Source organism: Monodelphis domestica, chromosome X (genome assembly GCF_027887165.1).
Source record: "Monodelphis domestica isolate mMonDom1 chromosome X, mMonDom1.pri, whole genome shotgun sequence".
NCBI classification, from domain to species: domain Eukaryota; kingdom Metazoa; phylum Chordata; class Mammalia; order Didelphimorphia; family Didelphidae; genus Monodelphis; species Monodelphis domestica.
The window spans coordinates 64607268-64628512 of NC_077235.1; the positions used below are offsets into that span (position 1 = coordinate 64607268).

A 21245-nucleotide genomic window follows, 5' to 3' on the forward strand; every position below is an offset into this window, starting at 1 on the left:
GGTCTTTTCTTTGCAAAGAGTTGGAAGTCTTCTATTTTGTTGAATGCCCATACTTTCCCTTGGAAGTATATAGTCAGTTTTGCTGGGTAGCTGATTCTTGGTTGAAGACCCAGCTCTCTTGCCTTTCTGAAAATCATGTTCCATGCCTTACATTCAGAGTGGAACTTGCAAGTTCTTGTGTGACCCTGATTGGCATTCCTTTATATCTAAATTGTCTTTTTCTGGCTTCTTGTAGTATTTTTTCTTTTGTTTGAAAGCTTTGGAATTTGGCAATTACATTCCTGGGAGTTGTCTTTTGGGGATTTAGTGTAGAGGGTGTTCTGTGAGCTCTGTCAGTGGCTGTATTGCCCCCTTGTTCTAGGATCTCTGGGCAATTTTCTTTGATTATATCTTGTATCACGATGTCGAGTTTGCTGTTTATTTCTGGCTTTTCTGGAAGTCCAATTATTCTTAAATTATCTCTTCTTCCTCTATTTTCCAAGTCTGTCACCTTGTCAGTGAGATATTTTATGTTCTTTTCTAATTTCTTGGTCTTTTGGCTTTGCTTTATTAATTCTTGCTCGTTGTCTTCGAGTTGCCTGATTCTGACTTTTAAAGCCTGGTTTTCCTTTTCACTTTGGTCAAACTGGTTTTGTAGATGTGTGAATTTCTTTTGCATTATTTCCCACTTTTCCTCCCAGAGGGCTTCCATCTTTTTGATCCTTTCCAATTCAAATTCTTCATGGGTTTGTGGAGAGTTTCCATTTCCTTTGGAAGGTTTCGGAGCATTTGCTTGTATTTCCTCTTCTATCTCCTCTGTATTTTGTATTTTTGCTCCATAAAATGTGTCCAAAGTCGCCCCCTTCTTCTTGTTTTTCTTGGAATTTGGGGGCTTTTGTGCTTCTGCGGAGTTTGCCATATCTATCTGAGTGGGGAGGACTAGCTTTTTTTATCTCTGTCTGGTGTTCAGAGGTTTTAGCCCTAGGCAGATTGTCCGTTCTATGCAGTTGTTGTTCTGTCTTCCCAGGGAAGCTAGGAATTGCTGGTGTTTCCGTGTTACTGCCCTCCTTGGTTCCCTCCCGATGCTTCTCCTTTGCCTTACTTCCACGCTTTGAGCCTGGCTCAGATGATGGCCTATTCAATTTCTTTTTCTGATATGGGATTATTTAAGAATTCTATTCCTTCTTCTGTTAGTCTAGGCAATTTACATTTTTGTAAATATTCACCCATATCACCTAGATTGGCATGTTTATTGCAATATAATTAGGCAAAATCATTTTTAATGATTGCCTTAATTTCCTCTTCATTGGAGGTGAGCTCTCCCTTTTCATCTATGATACTGTTAATTTGGTTTTCTTCTTTCCTTTTTTCATTAAATTGACCAGTAATTTGTTTATTTTATTTGTTTTTTTCAAAATACCAGCTTCTAGTCTTGTTTATTAGTTCAATAGTTCTTTTACTTTTGATTTTATTAATTTCTCTCTTAATTTTTGGGGTCTCTAATTTGGTTTTCTTCTGGGGATTTTAAATTTGTTTGCTTTCAAGCTTTTTGATTTGCATGTCCAATTCATTGACCTCTATCCTCTCTAATTTATTACAATATGAACTCAAGGATATAAATTTTCCCCTGAGTACTGCTTTGGCTGTATCCCATAGAGTTTGAAAGGATGTCTCATCATTGTCATTTTCTTCAATGAAATTATTAATTGTTTCTATGATTTGTTCTCTAACTAACTGATTTTGGAGAATCATATTACTTAATTTCCAATTTATTTTTGATTTGGATCTCCATGTACCCTTACTGATCATTATTTTTATTGCCTTAAGATCTGAAAAGGTTGCATTCATTATTTCTGCTTTTCAGCATTTGTATATCATGTTTTTATGACCTTGTATATGGTCAATCTTTGTGAATGTACCATGTACTGCTGAAAACAAGGTGTATTCCTTTTTATCCCTATTTATTTTTCTCCATATAGCTATTAACTAATTTTTCTAAGATTTCTTCACTTCTTTACCTCTTTCTCATTTATTTTTTGATTTGATTCATCTAAATTTGGTAGTGGTTGGTTCAGATCTCCCACTAATATAGTTTTACTGTCTATTTCCTCCTTCAATTTTCTCCTTAGCTTGAAAGCTCTGGAATTTGGCAGTTACATTCCTGGGAGTTGTCTTTTGGGGGTTTAGTGTACAGGGTGTTCTATGAACTCTTTCAATGTTTGTTTTGCCCCCTTGTTAAAGAACATCAGGGTAGTTTTCTTGGATGATTTCTTGTAGTATGATGTCAAAATTTCTGTTTATTTCTGGCTTTTCAGGTTGACCAATGATTCTCAAATTGTCTCATCATGACCTCTTTTCCTGATCTGTCATCTTGTCAGTGAGATAGTTTATGTTTTCTTCTATTTTGTCAGTCTTTTGACTTTGCTTTATTAATTCTTGCTGTTTTGCAAGATCATTGGATTCCAGTTGCTCAATTCTAGTCCCTAAGGCCTGGTTTTCTGTTACAATCTGTTGATTTTCTGCTTTAATTTTTTTTGGTTTTCTGCTATCATTTTTTGATTTTCTCTTTAAACCATTTCTCACTTCTCTTGCCAGAAGGATTCCATCTTTTTGATAAGCTCAAATTGAAATCCTTCCATAGCTTATGGACAATTTCCATTTTTGGAGGGAAGGTTTTGGGTGTATTTGAATTTCCTCCTGTATTTCCTCTGTAGCCTGGGTTTTTCCTCTGTAAGTATTTTCGAGGGTCACTGCCTTTTTTTGTGTGTTTCTTGGAGGATGTTTGCCCCTGGGCAGAATTTGCCATCACTGCAGAGGTTTTACCTTCCCTTTTTAGTTAGAAACCCAAGTGAGCTGGGCAGGTTCTCTGTGTATAGTGTTAAGGAGCAAGGATTTTGCCTGAGGCAAGCTCTCAAATCTCCACAGCTGCTGCTGTTCGCAGCTCTTCTCTGTGCGGGAGCACCCACGGTCTGCACTCCCCCACATGCCGGGGTGTAGCTGCTCTCTTTGGTAGTCTTAGTTAGCTCCCAAAGACCTAGAGGTACCCCTTGCTTGCTCTAGAGCTTCCCCTTGCTAACTTGCTGATTCTGGCGTGCACTGGCTCTGACTCTGACTCCATTAGTGGGGTGGGGGAGGATAGATCAGCTCATGTTTGGGTGGGAGCTTTTTCACTCCCTTATAGTGTACAAATACCCAAATCCCCCGTGCCTTCAATGCTGAGCCCTACTGTAGAGTCCCTCCGTTCTTATGAGAATGTTTTTTTTTGGTCTTTTGAGATAGTCTATATCAGTGGGTGCTGGAGGGAGGAAGCATCCCATGTCTAGACTGCTGCCATGCTTACCCGGAACTATCCTGGTCATCCTTTTCTGCTTTAACTTCCTTTTGGGGATCCTGTATAGAAAAGCCAGGTCTAACTTTTTCATCTCTTAAGCTTCTGGGCTATTTGTATTTTTCAGAAACTCACATTCAAGTGATATGTTCCCAGAACTCTGGTTATTTACATGGGAGCCAGGGGTATTGAAACAACTTTACCCAGAGTCCCATCATTGCCTCTTCCCCCACCATAACTTCTCTCCCCACAGGATGGCCTCAGAGATGCCTGTGTATACTTTTATTTTTTTAGCTATATATTCACACCCATCATCCTCTCATTGATCCTGGGAGCCTAGAAGACCTAGGGCATAATTCACCTACACTGGTGTTAAAGAATCCATTTCTAACCTCTCCCTTGCCCACCACTGAAGAGTCAGAATGAGAATGTAGTGGGCATCCTCTATTTTACAACACTTTCTTGGATCCCCTCTTAACCTTTGTCTTTCTACACTAGATATACCCATAGCCAGAAGTTTCCAATTTAGTATTTATAGTTTACTCCTTCCATTTAATCCAGCCCAAAATTGGTGGAGGAGCAACCTTGGGCTGGTCCATTGAGGAATATGGAAAGGAGAAAAAGTAGGTACTTTTTTAGGAGTTCACAGACAGATAGGTATATAAGTAGTAGCAGTATAAAATCAGAAGGAACAGTAGCCACTACAAGAAAAATACAGCCAAAATGCTCTGGGAAAATGTTCTACTCTACTCCCCACCCTCCAATCTTAGCATCATTTTTCCAAGTCAGCTCATTAGTATTCACTTAAAATTTACCATGTGTCAGAGCCCTGTAGGCAATGCTGGGGTGAGGAGGGGATATGAAGATGTTTAAGACTTCAACTTAGACTCTTGTTGGCCAAGCAAGACAAACCCAGATGAAGCACTTTGACATTAAGACACTATGTGATACTGGAGACAAAGTGGGGTTGGGAAAGGCCAAATAAAGGGAGATAAATATGTGCTGAAGTTCCCAGGTAAGACTTCTTGGAACATAAGGAAGTCTGTGCTCTAGAATATAGGAGAAGGGCCATCTGTTGAGGAAGAGAAAAGAGAACAAATCATCCAGCAAAGGGTACAGTTTGAGCTAAGTTACATTGTGGCCTATTTGGAGGATGGTGACTGGAGCCACTTGGGACACAGTGGGAGGTGAAAGGTACATTGGTTAAGCAAGTCTAGATAATACAGGTGCTTTAATGATCAGGTAACAAGTTAGCACTTGATCTGATGGACAATCATTGTACATTTTTGAGCAGGGTAGTAGCAGCCTCTTTCTCCCTCAGTTTACTCATCTACAAAATGGGTATTAGGGACAGCTAGGGCCTGAAGCCAGTAAGACTCATCTTCCTGAATTCAATTCTGTCCTAAACACTTAGTTGTATGACCCTGAGCAAGGCATTTCACCCTGTTTGCCTCAGTTTCCTCATTTGTAAAGTAAGCTGGAGAAGGAAATGGTCAACCACTCCAGTGTCTTTGCCAAGAGAACTGCAAATGGGGTCATGAGGTGTTGGACACAACTGAAATGACTAAACAGCAACAAAGGGGAGATAATTATAGAACTTGGCTCACTGAGCTTTTGCAATGATCAAATTAGACAATAGTTTTGTAAACTTTAAAGTACTAGAGAAATCCTATCATTAACCTATGATAATTTGGAGAGAAATGAACATGGAGGACAGTCAGGGTGTTGCAGTAATTCAGGCCTAAAAATCTAAGGTAGTAGCCATGGAAATAGAGATGAGAGACTTTTTGAAGGCACAAAGGTAGCATTTGGAAAGCAATTGAACAACAGACATTAGGGATCCAGAGCTTCTGAGCCCTTATTTGGGGGCAGGTTCCTTCCTTCCGTCAACTTTTATATAAGTAAAAGGACAAAGCTTAATCCCCCAGCCCATTCCTCTTATTTAGTATTATCTGGATAACTTCTGGGCTTGCTTCTCTTTGCTTGTCTCAGAGAAGCCAATTAAGCAGTACAATTACTCTTGTGGTGGTTGGGGGGGGGACACTCAGAGGAAAAATTACTATCAAACTGTGCTAACGTTGAAAACTGAATTCAAAGGCTTTTGGGGACAGAGTATGGTAGACTCTCTGTGCAAGGGACTTTTGCCCTCTTGGACAAAGCTCAAGAGGAAATTAGTGGGGTAAGACATGTTTGCTTACAGACAAACCCAATATTCTCAAACCAGTGAAGTGCTGAGCTTAGGAAGCTCAGATAAAGTTATTGAGTTTTTTAAAACTTATAAAAAATAATCAAAGCCTAATAATTAGATGCAGAATCCTAAAACTCCTTGTAGTTAGGTAGCTGGAATGCTCTTGTACCCTTCCTCTGTGGCTTTGGGGAAAGCTAGCCTCCTTCCTTTTGTTTATTGTTGTATAGTGTGAGCTAAGAGCCTGGATGACTTCTCCTCCAACTTATAATTACTTCTCCCAGCTGGAGAGCCCTGTCAAACAGAAACACGGGCGGAAGCCCACTCTTGCCTCAGAATTTGATTTCCACATTCAGGTGCAATTCACCCATCATTCTTCATTGAAGAAAAGTTGTCCAATGTCCAATTTAGCATTGATTTGTTAGTTGTATTTTACACACCTGGAGATGATGAAGCTTTAGAATTTCTTGGGACTGCGCTGATTATGTTTAAACGAGTCTTTAATTATATTCTCTTATTTGTGAAGAGGAAATGCCTAGTTGCCATATAACAAGCAGAACAAAGAAGCATAGATGGGTAAGGGCTGGTATGCTACATAGGCAGCCATTTGTTTCACTGCTCCTAATGTCAAGTTTTCCTTTGTAGCCCTCTGTGATATGCATCCCATGAGAGCACTCTTTCTCATCCCCCGGAATCCTCCTCCCAAACTGAAATCTCGAAAATGGTAAGAGTTGGACATCTTAATCTCTTGCGTGATTTGGCTCATCCCTTCCCCATAACAGTATAACAATAACAATAAATGTTCATTGACTGACTGACTAGCCAAGTAGACATTTCTGTCCATTTGGACACTCAGTCTCATTTCCTTATTGTTATTAGCTGGTATCCTGGTCCAAATTGACAGTTGGGTTTGAACTGGCCAACTAGTAATAATTTTAAGCCCCTGATATATATTATGATCACTACATTACTACACAGCATTGGCAGGTACTTTTCTTTCTCCACCCTCATTCCTGGGCATCCTGCTCTTCTCTTCAAACCCCTCCCTGACTGAAATGGAACCTCGTGGAAACAGGTGAATTGCCCAACTGGGGATAGAGTTGACTCACATAGCGATAGAAGCACTAGCCTTGGCCTCATTTGCGGTGCGCTTTTGGTTCTTCTCAATCAGAGGGGAGTTTGTCAAAATTGGCACTAGAGGCCTCTCCAAAGAAGCGGTATCAGTGACTTAGCAACTGGTATTCTTCCTTGTGAATCAGTATTACACTTCTCACAGATTTGCATTTTCTTTGGATAAGCTTCAAGATCCAATTCCTTTAAAAAATTTTTAAATTTCTTTTTAACATTCATTTGAAAATTTTAAATTCCCTCCCTCCAGTCCTTCCCCCACCTCTGAGAAGGCAAGAAATATGACATCAATTATACATGTGAAATCACACAAAACTTATTTCCATGTTAGCCATGTTGCCAAAAATAAAAAGTAAGAAAAATAAAGTGAAAAAATATGCTTCAGTTTTTACTCAGAGTTCCATTCTCGCCCCAGAGGTGGATGGCATTTTTCATCACAAGTCCTTTGCAGTTGTATCGGATCATTGTATTGATCAGAGTGCCTATGTGTACAAGACCCATTTCCTAACCATAGTTGTGAAGTTTTGTGACCCATCTTGTGAGCACAGTGAGCCCTAGTGCCTCTATTACCTTCTCTTGGGAGCATACAATTTAGGGGTTTGTACCTTAAAAATATGGTAGAAATTTGGGAATAACTTAGTTAAACAGATTTGTGTAAACAGTCAAACAGGATCCTTTGCTTTGGCCTGAATTATCTAGTGAGACTGTCTACATAGATCTGATTAACCAGAATATTACCAACTTTCCCTTTCATGCTTTGGAGACAGAGCAACATTACTGTTTGGTTTAGAAATGTCACCCACTACGCCTTGCCACCTATTCTGAAAAGTTCACTAGTGTCATTGGCCCCTTGCCATTAAGCAACACAGCAATCTGAGTTAGAAAAGGCCATAATTTCTAGGAATATAAGCTTTGGGATCTACTTTCAAGAAGAAACATGTTATATGCTTCTGTCAGACTTCACTTGTGCCTCCGTTTCCTGTAGGTCTAAGAAGTTCCTCAACTTTATCGAAAATTGCTTGGTTAAAAATTACATACATCGTCCCTCCACTGAGGCCCTGTTGAGGCATTCATTCATTCGAGACTTGCCAAATGAACGACAAGTTCGGATCATGCTCAAAGACCATCTGGATCGAACCAAGAAAAAGAAAGGCGACAAAGGTAATTAGAGATGGTACACTTAATGAAATGTGTACTAAGATGCAATCAGTGATTCATGGATCTGTCTGTTTGCTTTGGTGAGAAGCGCCAATGTTCCTTTTAAAGACCACTGAAAGTCTCAGGTCCTCTGCTTTGCTTTGTGGCTTTGATCAAGTGATTAACCTCTCTCTGATAATTCTCGATAGCCACACCAGGTAAGGATTAGTGTTTGCAATGTGCATGAAATTCTTAAATAATATGCTGTGAGAGTCTACATTAATTTTCAGCCATATGGCAAGAAATGAGGTCTACAGATCCCCACATCTCTCTTGCTCTCTTCCTTGGGCTAAAATTTGGAAGTAATTGCTGGGGCAAAAGGTATCTGAAAGAAAGCATTTGCCACCTTATAGATATGTCAAATGGATCAACACCAATTAAGATGGGTATATGGGCTTGAGCCAAATAGCCAGTAGTTATACGTGTCTATGTTGGGACCAAGCTAATTAGGGTCATTCTGAGGCTGTGACAAGGTTTACCAATAGGAAGAAACCTGAAGGCCTTGTAGAAGATAGAAAAACTATGGCTGCCTTAAAATAAGGCACCACTAAATCAGAATTTGAGCAAAGCACCAAACTGTAGCATTTCTATTTTTACATTTATAGAGTAGCATTTTAGAGCTGGAAGAAACCTCAGAAACCATCAAATGTAGTCTACATATACAAAAACCCTTATTTTTCAAAGGAGGAAACTGAGTTAGAAAGAAGAAGGGACTTGCCTAAGGTTACACAGTGGAACTGAACTGTCAGAAAAGAAGGAAGAGACTATGTGTATGTTAAGTGTAAGTAGGATGTAAAAGGATGATCTCATGAAGGGTTTAGCAGTGCCTAAGAACAAGCCAGGGTCCCAGTGTAGTACTGGGAAGCAGGGCCATGGAACTGCCTCCCTGTCTAGCTCTTTTTGGCAAAGTGGAAAGGAGAATAATCTGCTTTGCAGTGTCAGAAATAGATTTGAGGATCCCAAGTAAATGCAGACTCTAAGGTACAGGTAGTAGATAGAAGGTACCATTCATTCATTCAACAAATATTTACTGAGTGCAGACTGTTACAATAGTTGGCATGAACTCCCTAAGTTTTCTTCCTCAAGTCAAAGAAGGTTAGTCTGTAGGGAACCACTGCCCAGACAGGAGGGTGATTAATTGGAGGCAACTAGACCTTAACTTAGCATGTCCCCTGGGGCCAATGATCAAGTTAGGGAAACTCTGGTTTGTACTGAAGCATTCTGATTTGGGTCTCCCCAAAGTCAGTGAGCTGAGAAAACTAGGCTCTTCTTTAGTGAGCTGATCATGCTGGCCCTGAACAGGATAGAAATTATGCCCAAGTGCTAGAAGAACACAGGGTTTCCCTGGAAAACTACCTATCTCTGGTGTCTTAGAAGTCACCTCCCCTTCCTGTGAACCTGGTTCAGACCTTAACTGTAGACTTAGAAAGAGCAAATGAATTTGATTTCAAAACACTTATGTTCTGATCCTGGATATGCTACTTGTTTGCTGCCTGTGTGACTTGGGCACGTTCTCCAGATTTTCTTCTTCCTGTATAAAAATGAAGTTGTTAGGAAGGCAGATCATTTCAAAGAAGCCTTTCCCACTCCTATGTTCTGTAATCATTAGGTGAAAAGGGATCAACTTTTCCCAGGAACTTCTAGTTCCCCCCAGTCCATTCATACTCTTTCTCTTCTTTCAGATGAAACCGAATATGAATATAGTGGAAGTGAAGGTGAAGAGGAAGAAGAGGAAGAGGAGGAGATAAATGAAGACCAAGGAGAGCCCAGGTAAACTTGACCAGCTATATATTGAATGGGATAATGATGTGCACATGAATTTCCCAGTGGCAGTGGGCCTGGGCCTATTATTGAGCCACCCTGGTCCTTGGAATCAGTAGGAAAGTTGACAGTCACTTTCTTTCCATAGTCTTTGAGAAAGGTCCTTTCCTATTATCCCCCAGGCTCCTTAAATTCCTGGTAAGATGGCAGAGGGATTTGGAATGATCAGGGTCCTGATCATCTTCTACTGGGGCTCAGGAAGGGGCACAAGGAATAAGGAAATCCTGAACTTTCTAGGGATAGCTTAAGAGACAATAGTTTTAGCTTGGGTATTGATCAGGAATATCCTCTACAGTAAAGCAGGTCCCCTAAAAGGCTTGATCTCACTCAGTTCTAATTGTATGAATGCTCAGTCACCCATGTGGCTATGTCCTCTCCTTCAGCTCCATAGTTAACCTTCCTGGTGAATCCACCCTCCGAAGAGAGTTTCTCAGACTGCAGCAGGAAAACAAGAAAAACCCAGTTTTGAAGCAGCAGCAACTGAGACGACAACAGCAGCAGCAGCAGCAATTGCTATGGCAACAGTTGGAGCAGAAGCAACAAAATCTGCAGAGGGAGGAACAAAATCGGCAGCAGGAGCAGCAAAATCTGCAGAGGGAGGAGCAAAATCAGCAGCAAGAGCAGCAAAATCTGCAGAGGGAGGAGCAAAATCAGCAGCAAGAGCAGCAAAATCTGCAGAAGGAGAAGCAAAATCTGCAGAAGGAGGAGCAAAATCAGCAGCAAGAGCAGCAAGATCTACAACAGGAAGACCAAAATCTACAGCATAAGAAACAGGCCCCACAGCAGCAACCTCAGGTACTGCCAAAGCTGCAATTACTGCAGCAACCAGAACATAACCAGGACCAGCAACCTGCAAAACAGGAACATCAGCCACCAAAACAGGAGCAGCAGCCACCAAAGCAGGAACTGCAGCTGCCACCAAAGCAGGAATTGCAGCCACCAAAACAGGAACAGCAACCGCCAAAGCAGGAACAGCAGCCGCCAAAGCAGGAACAGCAGCCGCCAAAGCAGGAACAGCAGCCGCCAAAGCAGGAACTGCAGCCGCCAAGGCAGGAACTGCAGCCGCCAAGGCAGGAACTGCAGCCGCCAAGGCAGGAACTGCAGCCGCCAGAGCAGGAACAGGAGCCGCCAAAGCAGGAACTGCAGCTGCCAAAGCAGGAACAGCAGCTGCCAAAGCAGGAACAGCAGACTCCAAAGCAGGACCTGCAGCCACCAAAGCAGGAACTGCAGCTGCCAAAGCAGGAACAGAAGCTGCCAAAACCGATCCAGCGGCCACAAGAGTATCCAGACCATCACTGGGTGAACCTGCCACCAAAGCCAGTATCCCATCATCATCATCATGTGCATAGGCTGCCTAAGCAGATGGCCCATCACCTGCTACAGAAACTGCCAAGGCAAACGGTCCATCACCAGCAAAGGATGCCTAAGCAGGTGGTCCATCACCAGATGCAATTGCCACCAAAGCAAGTGGTCTATCTCCAGCCACAGCAGCCACTAAAGGTGTCAGCCCATTACCAGGCACAGCTGCCATCCTATCACCAGGCACAGCCACCACTAAGGGTGCTACACCATTACCAGCCACAGCAGCCACCAAAGATGCCAGCCCATCACCAGGTACACCATCCAGCACAGCAGTCTCTACAGCTGCCAGTCTATCACCAGGCAAAGCAACCAGCTCAGCAGGCAGGACATCGCCAGATGAAGCAGCCACCTCATCACTTATCACCATATCACCAGGCACAGCAACCACAGCAGGTGGCTCAGCATCAGGTAAAGCAGCACTCAGAGCAGCCTATTCTTTACCAGACACAACTGCAACCAAAGCAGCAGCAGCAGCTCAAAGATCAGGATGTAGTCCTGACCAAGTGGCAGAAATGCAAGGAGCAAGAGAAAACTGAGGATGTAAGAATTAGTTGATCAGTTTCTAATGTCAAATCCGGATGCCCAAATGCCTAAATATATTATCCTCATAAAAATTTTGTAGAGATGAAAAAGCATACATATGTATTTGAAGATATTCATTGTTTTCTTAATTGATTTTTTTACTGACATTAAGATATAACCCCTCCCCACCTCAGGCTTTGGTATCTTTCCCTCTTTTAGATAAAAATTTCCTATCATATCTAATACAGACCACTTTTGTGTATATACTTATTCTACCAAAGCTGTTCTTTCCATTTTTTCTTCTTTGGAGCCATTTCTTATTTACTCATATAGCTTATTTAAGACTATAACAGTAGAGTACAAATGTGATAGGGAAAAAGAGTTTGTGAGAAAATGTTTTACAGATCTTTTCCATTCTTTTATTTGTTGTGTTCCTTCTAGCTTCATCATTAAATAACCTAAGGAAGACTTTGCTTAATTGGATTTTTCACCAAACCCTCTAGAAATTTATTTTATTCTATCTTTAGATCGCTCTTATTGTTAGAAAGCTATTCAAGACAGATACCACATATTAAATGCAAAAAATATCCTATGTTCTCATCTCTAGGCCAAGCATCCAAATTCCTTCACCCCATCCTCATACTGTATGATTTTGAATCTCTTTCCCATTTTTGGTTGCCCTCTTGTGGACACTCTCCAATTTGTTGGTATCCTTCCTACAATGTAGTACCCAAAACGAAAAGACTAGTACACTAGTCTGACCAGGCCAAGAGCATACAGCACAATAGCATACAGCACAGTGGGAGTTTCTTCTCTTTAGTCCTAGTCATTGTGCCTTTCTGAATGTTGCCTAAGTTCACTTTACCTTTTCTGGCTATATCATATCACATTGATAACCAATGGCAACAGCTATAATCTATGAGAAGTGGAGTGTACTCAAAAGAGTTAGAGTAGGTAAGTGTTGGGAGTTTTAATCCCAGGCAGTTTATTTCAGACTTGTTTAACAAGCAGATGTCACATACCTATTATGAATAGCCATATTATCATCATTCACATCTCTTGTTCGAGATTTTCTTATACTTTTTCAGACATTCCCTCTTCTCTTAGAGAGACTCTAGGGAGCTCAGAAACTTGTCATGCAGATATGCTGAGCAACCCAGAATCTGACCAGTATTCTTATCACAGGGGCCCTGTACTGGCATTGCTCTATAAGTAGGCCAATGAGAAACAATGAGAAATAAAGCCAAACCCGTGGCTGAATATAGTCTTGTTCACAGCATACCCAGTGGGGCCACAATCCCTAGTCTAGTTTATAATTAAACGGGTCAACTATAGGGTCCAGACTGAAGAGAACAAAATGAGGCCAGAGCAGGAGGATGGACTAGAGTTTGTAGTTCGAAGGAAAAGGAGGTTTAAATGGAATGAGGCCCAGAAGAGATGGAAAGATGGAGACCATGAATAGAGAGCTTGAGGAGAGCTTTTAAAGCTATGTTTTATTCAAATGACTGCATGGATGTATCCTACATAACCAGAACACCCGGGTTAAAAGAATATGTTTCATGGTCCTGGTTGAATGTATACATATAAATTAATTATTTCTGTTATTCCATGTACAACAAAATTTAGCTTAATTGGAGTACTAGGCAACAAGGGGTGCTAGATTCTGGGTAATGGAATTTCCTACATAACTAAGGGGTAAGCCCCTAAATATCTGTTTTACCTTCTTGTTGAAAATATTTTTTAAAAAATCGAATCCCATATTCTGCTTCCCTAAGTCTAGTGTACATCAACATTTCAAGAAATCAAGTTTGTTGACCATAAACAAACCTTTGCTGATGGAGTTTTTTTTGCAGGACCTCAGACTCATAACTCCAAACATCACTGATGATTATACGATATTGGTAGCTATTGGCCCGAACCAGTTCCCAGCCCACTCCATTCCTTGAAAGACATACTTTGATGAAATCCCTGATGTGAGCTAGTACTCTGTTTGTTTCCCTTGTTGGCTAGTTTCCCTTCAAAATTCAATTCAGAAATCAATTCCATGTAATCAGAGACGTCAGACACTGGTGATGTTTTCAGGGGAGTTCTAGTTATTCAGAATTTTACTTGATTTCATTACTAATTTGGCCTTGATTTGGTATAGTCTGGAATTTAAAACCTGAAGAGACCTTAGAGGTCATTTAGTCCAACAACCTCACTTGTATAAATAAGGAAATTGAGACCCAGAAGAAGGGAAGTGGCTTAACCAGGGTTACACAGAAGATCATAACTCTAGGATAGGAAGTGATCAATCCTAGGGATTATCTGATTCAACCTCCAAGGAAAATGAGACCCAGGGATAGGAAGTGATTGCCTCAGGGTCACATATATCACATATAGTAACTTAGACTTTAAGCTAGAAAGGCTTATCAAGGGCATCAAGTCTGACCCCTTCATTTTATAGAGGAAGAAACTGAGGCCCAGGAAGAAGTGACTCATCCCTTTTTCCACATAGGATCCTAGATCTAGAGCTAGAAGAAACTCCAGAGGCTATGGAGTCCAATCTTCTCTTTTTACAGAAGAAGAAACTGAGGTGAAATGATTTGGCCAGCATCAGCCAGCTAGCTAGTAAGGGTCAGGAACAGTGTTCAACCTCAGATCTTCCTGACCCTAAGTCAAATCCTTTGTCTACTACATAATCTTGCTGCCTTTTTGATTTGTAGAAGCTAACTTTTGTGTTCCTATAACATTTGCTCCATTTCTTTGGGGCATTAAAAAGGCAGGCATCCTGCTGAGACTTCATGGGCCAGTCAGTACTTTCCAGCAGCCACCAACAAACCACAAGACATATAGGATACAGGAAACTACAAAAGCATCACCCACAAAATAGCACCAGTTGAAACTGGAGATGCTCTATCCAGATTGTGTGCTCTAGAAATAAATGGAGTTGTACTTAGTAAAGTGGATATAATGGATCCAAATAAACCAATAAATTCTGGGAAGACTATTGTCTGGATGGAAAATCTTAAAATTGAAGTTCCAACTGATAATTACCTCTGGCAGTGGCAAAGTAGAAAGGAGCTCAGCTAGCTGATATTTTGATAGCCCCTTTTGGTAATAAATCAATTTACTTAATCTCATTTGATCTTCACAATAGCCAAAGAAAGTCAATTTTTGGTTCAGTCCTATATGGTTTTTGATATCTGGTGATTTTATCTTAAAGCAGACTTCTAGAACTGGGGTTCTTAACCAGGGGTTAACGAACTTGATGATTTGTTTTTTCGATTTTTATTGTGACAACTGTATTTCAATACAATTAATGCATTTTCTATTTTTTTTAAACCCTTACCTTCCATCTTGGAGTCAATACTGTGTACTGCAGTGGTTCTCAACCTTTCTAATGCCGTGACCCCGCAATACAGTTCATCATGTTGCAGTGACCCTAAACCAAAAAATTATTTTGGTGGCTACTTCAAAACTGTAATTTTGCTACAGTTATGATTCGGAATGTAAATACCTGGTATGCATTATGTACTCTCATTGCTACAAATTGAGAGGTTGAGAACCTCTGTACTGGCTCCAAGGCAGAAGAGTGGTATAGGCAATGGGGGTCAAGTGAATTGCCCAGGGTCACACAGCTGGGAAGTGTCTGAGGCCGGATTTGAACCTAGGACCTCCCATCTCTAGGCCTGGCTCTCAATTCACTGAGCTACCCAGCTGCCCCCTGCATTTTCTAATCTTAGAAAATCTTAGGTATTTTATTTTATGTTTTTTAATATTATTCTGAGAAAGAGTCTGTGGAATTCTCCAGACTACAGAAGAGCTCATAACCCAAAAAAATGTTAAGAGCCCTGGTTTTAGGCCATGTAGGGGGGTTCTAAATAGGAAGGCCTGGATCTTCTCTGCAACTTAGGGTTTGAGGGCTGCCTGGGGCACTGAGAGGTTGAGTGACTTGCCCAGAGTCATGTAGTCAGCATGAGTCAGAAATAAGAAGCCACCCAAGTATGGAATAGTAGAAAATTAAGACCTTCCTCAGCATTAGGAGGTACCACAAGCATTATTTTTTATATTTATGAATGGGAAAAAAATTTAGAGAGGTGATTTGTCCAAAACCACCCTGCTTGGGAAAGGGCAAAGCCAGATCTCAAAACCAGGTCTTCAGATTTCAGATTATCCATTTGGTCTGTGCCTAGGATGAGCAGAAAGTTGGTCAGAAAAAACTGGTGGCCATTAGTCATTTCTCAAGCAAGGAAGTGTCATCATGGTCAGAGGAGCACGGAGTATAGCCGAGGGAGATACCCAAAGTAGGGATTTGTGATCACGCCACCAAGTTGAATCTCTGGTCATAGTACAGCCTTTCTTCCCTTCCCTCTTCCCCCTACCATTTTTCAATCAATGCAAAAGGTCATTCCAATCTAGTTTCTCAGAGCTGATCTTCAAGTTCTTTGTATCAAAAAGGCAGGCATTGCCTAATTTGGATGAACAAATAGAAGTTCTCCCAAATATCTACATTTATTTAAGTCTCTGGTTTAGGAGAAAGTAGAAAATTTTTGTAACACAATCTTAGAGAGCTCTTGATATAGCGAAAAAACCAAGCTGAGGAATAACATGAAAGCTCACTAAACAGCACAGGAAGTTGGGGTCTTTGAGTAACAGAGAGAACAATTTTTCATAGTTGGAAAGTATTTAGAGGATTGAAATACATTACCTCTATGGGTAGAGGAATTTGCCTTTGAAATGTTAATTCAACATATTAATTTTAACTTTTTTTTTAAAGCGAAAACCAGAGGATGCTCCAAATGTTAAAAAATCTCATCGAACCCTTCCTAAAGATCAAACTCAGCTGTTATTTCTACAATATGATCACAAGCCACCACTGAACAAAGAGTCTCCGAAGGCATTGAAAGAGAGTCCAGATACCTCTCCAAGCAGTACAAAGAAAGAGGTAAACTTGCTTTAGGTGACATGGTACAACTTTCCCAACAAGGAAAGTATGTAGATAAAGCAATGCAACCATTTATCCATACATCATCTCCTGTAATAACCCCTGAACTTCTTCTAGAAAAGCCAATAGCCACATGTGTTTTCCCTGAGACATAGAGTCCAGGGCTCCCACCTACTGGGTTTGATCTACTTCACCATGGGCCCACTCTAGGGCACAGCCATAGAACTCAGGAGCACTCTTTCTATGGTTCACAGTACAAAGAGAGTCCATGATGAACCAAGCAAGCATCATTTTTGAGTCCCCTAATTCTGTAGTTATTTTAAAACCTCACATGTGTTCTCCAGGCTCCTGATTCACTTTTTTCATTTCAGAAAAAGTTATAAGGGTCTTTTCTTCTGTTTAGCATTTTCATAACCGTGACTAGCTCCCCCTGGTTCAGTTGTTTTCCTGAATCTTAGAAATTATCCTTTACAGATTTCCTCTTGAAGCTGGGGTAGGGAGTGGGCTCTTAATCCTTGGCTTTCACTTTTTAAAACTGTCTTATCAAAACTCTTTTTACTATAGCTGTCACTTTTCAATGACTCCTAATTCACTCCCTCATAGAACCTTCCTTATAACAAAGTACAGCTACCCAAAATAAATCAATACATCTGATAGTATATTCCTCATTCTATATCTATGTTCTTTTACCTTTCTGTTGAAAAAAAGACAAACCTCAATTTGTTTATATATTCTCCAACCAATAGGTACTCACTTTGTTTACAAATCTTTGCTATCGCTTGATAGAAGTATTTTTGCATATATGAGGTCCTTCCATTTGTCTATGATCTTTTAGTTATATACCTAGTAAAAATATTGCTGAATTATAGGGGTTGTGCTGTTTGGTGACTTTTAAAGAAATTCTTAACTTCCATCTTACAATCAGGCAAAAGAATGGTGAGGGCTAGGTAAGGTCACATAGGTAGGAAGTGTCTGAGGACACATTTAAACCAAGACCTCCCATCTTTAGCCTGACTCTCAATTCACTTAGTGACATTTTAATGGGATTCAAAATTGTTTTCCAAAATAGTTGGACTATTCTACAGTTTTAGTGATAGTATATTAATGTACCTATCTTTTCCAAACCCTTCAACATTTAACTTTTGCCATCTTAGCCAGTATGATGGGTGTGAGAGGAAAGCAATTGTTTTACGTTTCACAACTTTAGTAAAGCTACTGATTACAAAATAAACTCAAAAATCATCAATATTTTTGAATATTACTAATGAAAACCAGCAGAAGGAGAAAAATAAATTCCATTCAAAGTAACTAAAACATGTGTAAAATATCTAGGAGTTAGCTTATCAGAATATACTTAGGACTTATCTAAATACAGTTATAAAACATTATTTTTAGAAATAATGGAAGATAAATAATTTGAGATATTTATTGTTCATGGTTGAGTGATGCCAATATAATAAAAATGACACTTGCTCCATAAATTTTTAATCATATAATTTGTAAGTAGAGATCATTTTACATATGCTTATTTCTTCAATTTCTTTTTCTTGTCTAGTTGCTACTACTGCTAGCCTTTCTAGAATTAAATCAAATAATAGCAATACCAACAGATATTCTTGCTTTACCTCTGATTTTACTGGAAAAGTTTCTAGTGCTTATTCATTATACATAAGGTTAGCTTTCATTTTTATAATAATCATATTAAGGACATTTTCATTTATTCCTGTGTTTTTAATGACTTTTTAAAATAAATGAGCTTGGTTTTTACTTTTTAGAAGACTAAGAACACAGCTACAATACATTTCTCTCTTCAGTCTTCTCTAGATGGCTACTGTGCTCCTGGGGTGCCCAATTCATAGTGGTTCTCAAATGTTTTTTGCTTTTGGCATAGTATTCATTGTTGTAAGGAATCATGACACACTGAAACATGATACACTTAAATTGGAAACAGAAGAGTTCCTAAGGAAGCTGGGATTTCAGACTCATTACTCCAGGCTTAAAATTCCTCTGCTTCTCCTTCCTCTCCTCTACCCCAGGACGCTAAACAGAGGAGGGAGCTTTATGTCTTCTCTGATAGAGCTGCTATTGTGACCTTACCTATGCCAAATTTGAAGGAATAGTTAGGGGCAAAAGTTAAGTAATGTTGAAGGTTCAGATTGTAGAGTAGGGTTTCATGCTACACTCATTGAGGACAAGTGTTGTAGGGTTTGGGTCACAACCTTTCCCCATTATGTTCCTTTCTTGTCTGAGATAATAAGCTTATGAAAAGAAGAAAGGGATGGAGGAAAGAGGGAAGGAAGTGAGGAAAGAGGGAAGGAAGTGAGGAAAGAGGGGGAGAGAGAGAGAGAGACGGAGAGAGAGAGAGAGACGGAGAGAGAGAGAGAGAGAGAGAGAGAGAGAGAGAGAGAGAGAGAGAGAGAGAGAGAGAGAGAGAGAGAGAGAGAGAGACGGAGAGGGAGAGAGAGAGAGAGAGAGAGAGAGAGAGAGAGAGAGAGAGAGAGAGAGAGAGAGAGAGAGAGAGAGAGAGAGAGAGAGACGGAGAGGGAGAGGGAGAGAGAGAGAGAGAGAGAGAGAGAGAGAGAGAGAGAGAGAGAGAGAGAGAGAGAGAGAGAGAGAGAGACGGAGAGGGAGAGAGAGACAGAGAGAGACAGAGAGAGAGAGAGAGAGAGACAGAGAGAGAGACGGAGAGAGATGGAGAGGGAGAGAGAGGGAGAGAGAGAGAGAGAGAGAGAGAGAGAGAGAGAGAGAGAGAGAGAGAGAGAGAGAGAGAGAGAGAGAGAGAGAGAGAGAGCATTTATTAAATTTTTACTATGTGGTACCAGGCACTGTGCTGGGTGCTAGGGTTACAAATAAAAAAAGCAAGGAAACCCCTTGCATCTTAATAAGGGAAGGTAACTCATATAGGGACTAGTGGCCAAAAACATCACAGAGATAAGAAATGGATAGATTTGATCTGCACAGGGAAGAGGTAGATATCTGGAAGAGATAGCCATAATACAGTGTGGTTGGTCTGAGGGCATCTAGATATGGTGAACTTGCAGCAATTGTAATCTCAGAGTCCTGGGTAGGATGCTTGAGTGGTCAGAGGCAGAAAGTTGAACTCAATAGCATGGAAACAAAATAAGATGTAAAAAAATTCAAAATTCTATTAGCCTAATCAATTAGAACATGATGTCAATGATAGGATCTAGTTTTGTGCAGGGAATATAGCATGGTTATAGTCTGAACTCCAAATCTTAAATAGCCATTTGTCAAACATATCATAAGGGCATTGCACCAGCTGAGAGTATATGTGTATTCTGTGTAGTCTGTATGCACATCCTTCCACCCTCATGTGCATGTCCCATGTCAATAATGTGTCAGAAGCCTTGCTTTCATCTTATCATTATTGATCAACATCAAGGTCTCAGGTCATTGCCTTCTCTTTCTTAGTCACTATTGTTTTAAAGCCCTTGATTGGCAGATCTCCATTACACACTTGCCCAGTGAAACGAAAAGAGGCCTTTAAAGTAAATAGTGATTATTGTTCTATAAATTCCAGTTGCTGGCAGAAAAGTTTGTTTTACCAAAGGAGGTCTCTCTTATCTTCCTTGTTCAATGATATGTTTGCTTTTGGTCTCATATAATAATGCCTAGTGGTGACAGTCATCTCATACTGCTTGAGAGTAAATGGCCAGATCTCCCAGATTTGATCACTTGGCTAGGAGGTCAACTATGCCTGCTTGGTTCAGAGTCACTTGTGTTTTCCATACATTGGTTGTTATGTTTGTTTTTTTAGGCTTTTCACTATTTCTCAGAGAGGATGAATTAGGACTGGAAAGAAAATGAAAATGTCAAAGGCCTCTGTTCATATGTCCAGTGTGTTCATTGGTGTGTGTGTGTGTGTGTGTGTGTGTGTGTGTGTGTAATTTCTAAAACAAAATATTGCCTGTCCAAAATAGGGATTACCTTTCTTGCTTCTATCTGTAATCTTTTCTGGGAATTTTGTAACTAGTTGAGTTCATCACATAACATCTCTGCCTTTATATTCTTTTTTGCATCTACTTCCCAGGGTCAACAATTTTCTGAGAAATCAAATCCCTGAACATAAATAAAGAGACTTAGGCTGGGACTTTCTGATGCCAAACACCAGGATAAAAAGTGAAAAACGCAGGCGGTGATCCAGATGTTTGATGACTAAACATCTGGATAGGTTTAACGATAAGGGGTTGCCAAAACATCTGGATGATTAGCTGCCTTATTTTGTTTCTCATCCAGCTTTTTCCTGGCATGTCAAGAGGTAGTGTGGTGAAATGGAAAGAGAGCTTACTTTGGAGTCTGAGACCTTAGGTTTGAGATCTAGCTCTTACCACTTCCTACCTGTGTGAACTTGGGCAAATCACTCCACTTCTCTGAGCCTCAGTTTCATTCTCTGTAAAAAGAGGATGTTGAGTTCAATGACCTTTCAGCTCTCTTCCAGCTCTAAATATATGATGCTACATACAAACTGATTTGGCAAGTCATGACCTAGGAAAAAGCATCATCCTATAGCCAGAAACTTTTCTGTAAACAGGATTGATCACATCTTTGTGTTCAGAACATAAGCCATAGACTTTAAAAAATCTATTATGTTGTACTTTTCTTTATCAAATATTTGAATGCCATACTGGGCATATTGGGCCATACTGTAGAAATTATAGATTTGTTCATCAGCTGAAAAAAATAACCTGAACCCAAGATGGATGATACCAGAATAATATAGACAAGCCTAAATCCCAGGGCTCAGACAACCAGTAGATCTTTTTAAAAATTTTTAA

General features: G+C 40.2%; 1 protein-coding gene across 3 annotated transcripts in view; it reads left to right on the top strand.

The window, feature by feature from the left end:
• NRK (Nik related kinase) overlaps positions 1 to 21245 on the top strand; it is a 257667-nt gene that overhangs the window by 142005 nt on the left and 94417 nt on the right. For all 3 annotated transcript variants that reach the window (XM_056809266.1, XM_056809265.1, XM_056809267.1), the window contains exons 9-13: positions 6138 to 6216; positions 7606 to 7781; positions 9500 to 9587; positions 10022 to 11408; positions 16282 to 16449. In XM_056809266.1, coding sequence (XP_056665244.1) covers positions 6138 to 6216; positions 7606 to 7781; positions 9500 to 9587; positions 10022 to 11408; positions 16282 to 16449 — 1898 coding nt within the window. The remainder of the gene's footprint in view (positions 1 to 6137; positions 6217 to 7605; positions 7782 to 9499; positions 9588 to 10021; positions 11409 to 16281; positions 16450 to 21245) is intronic.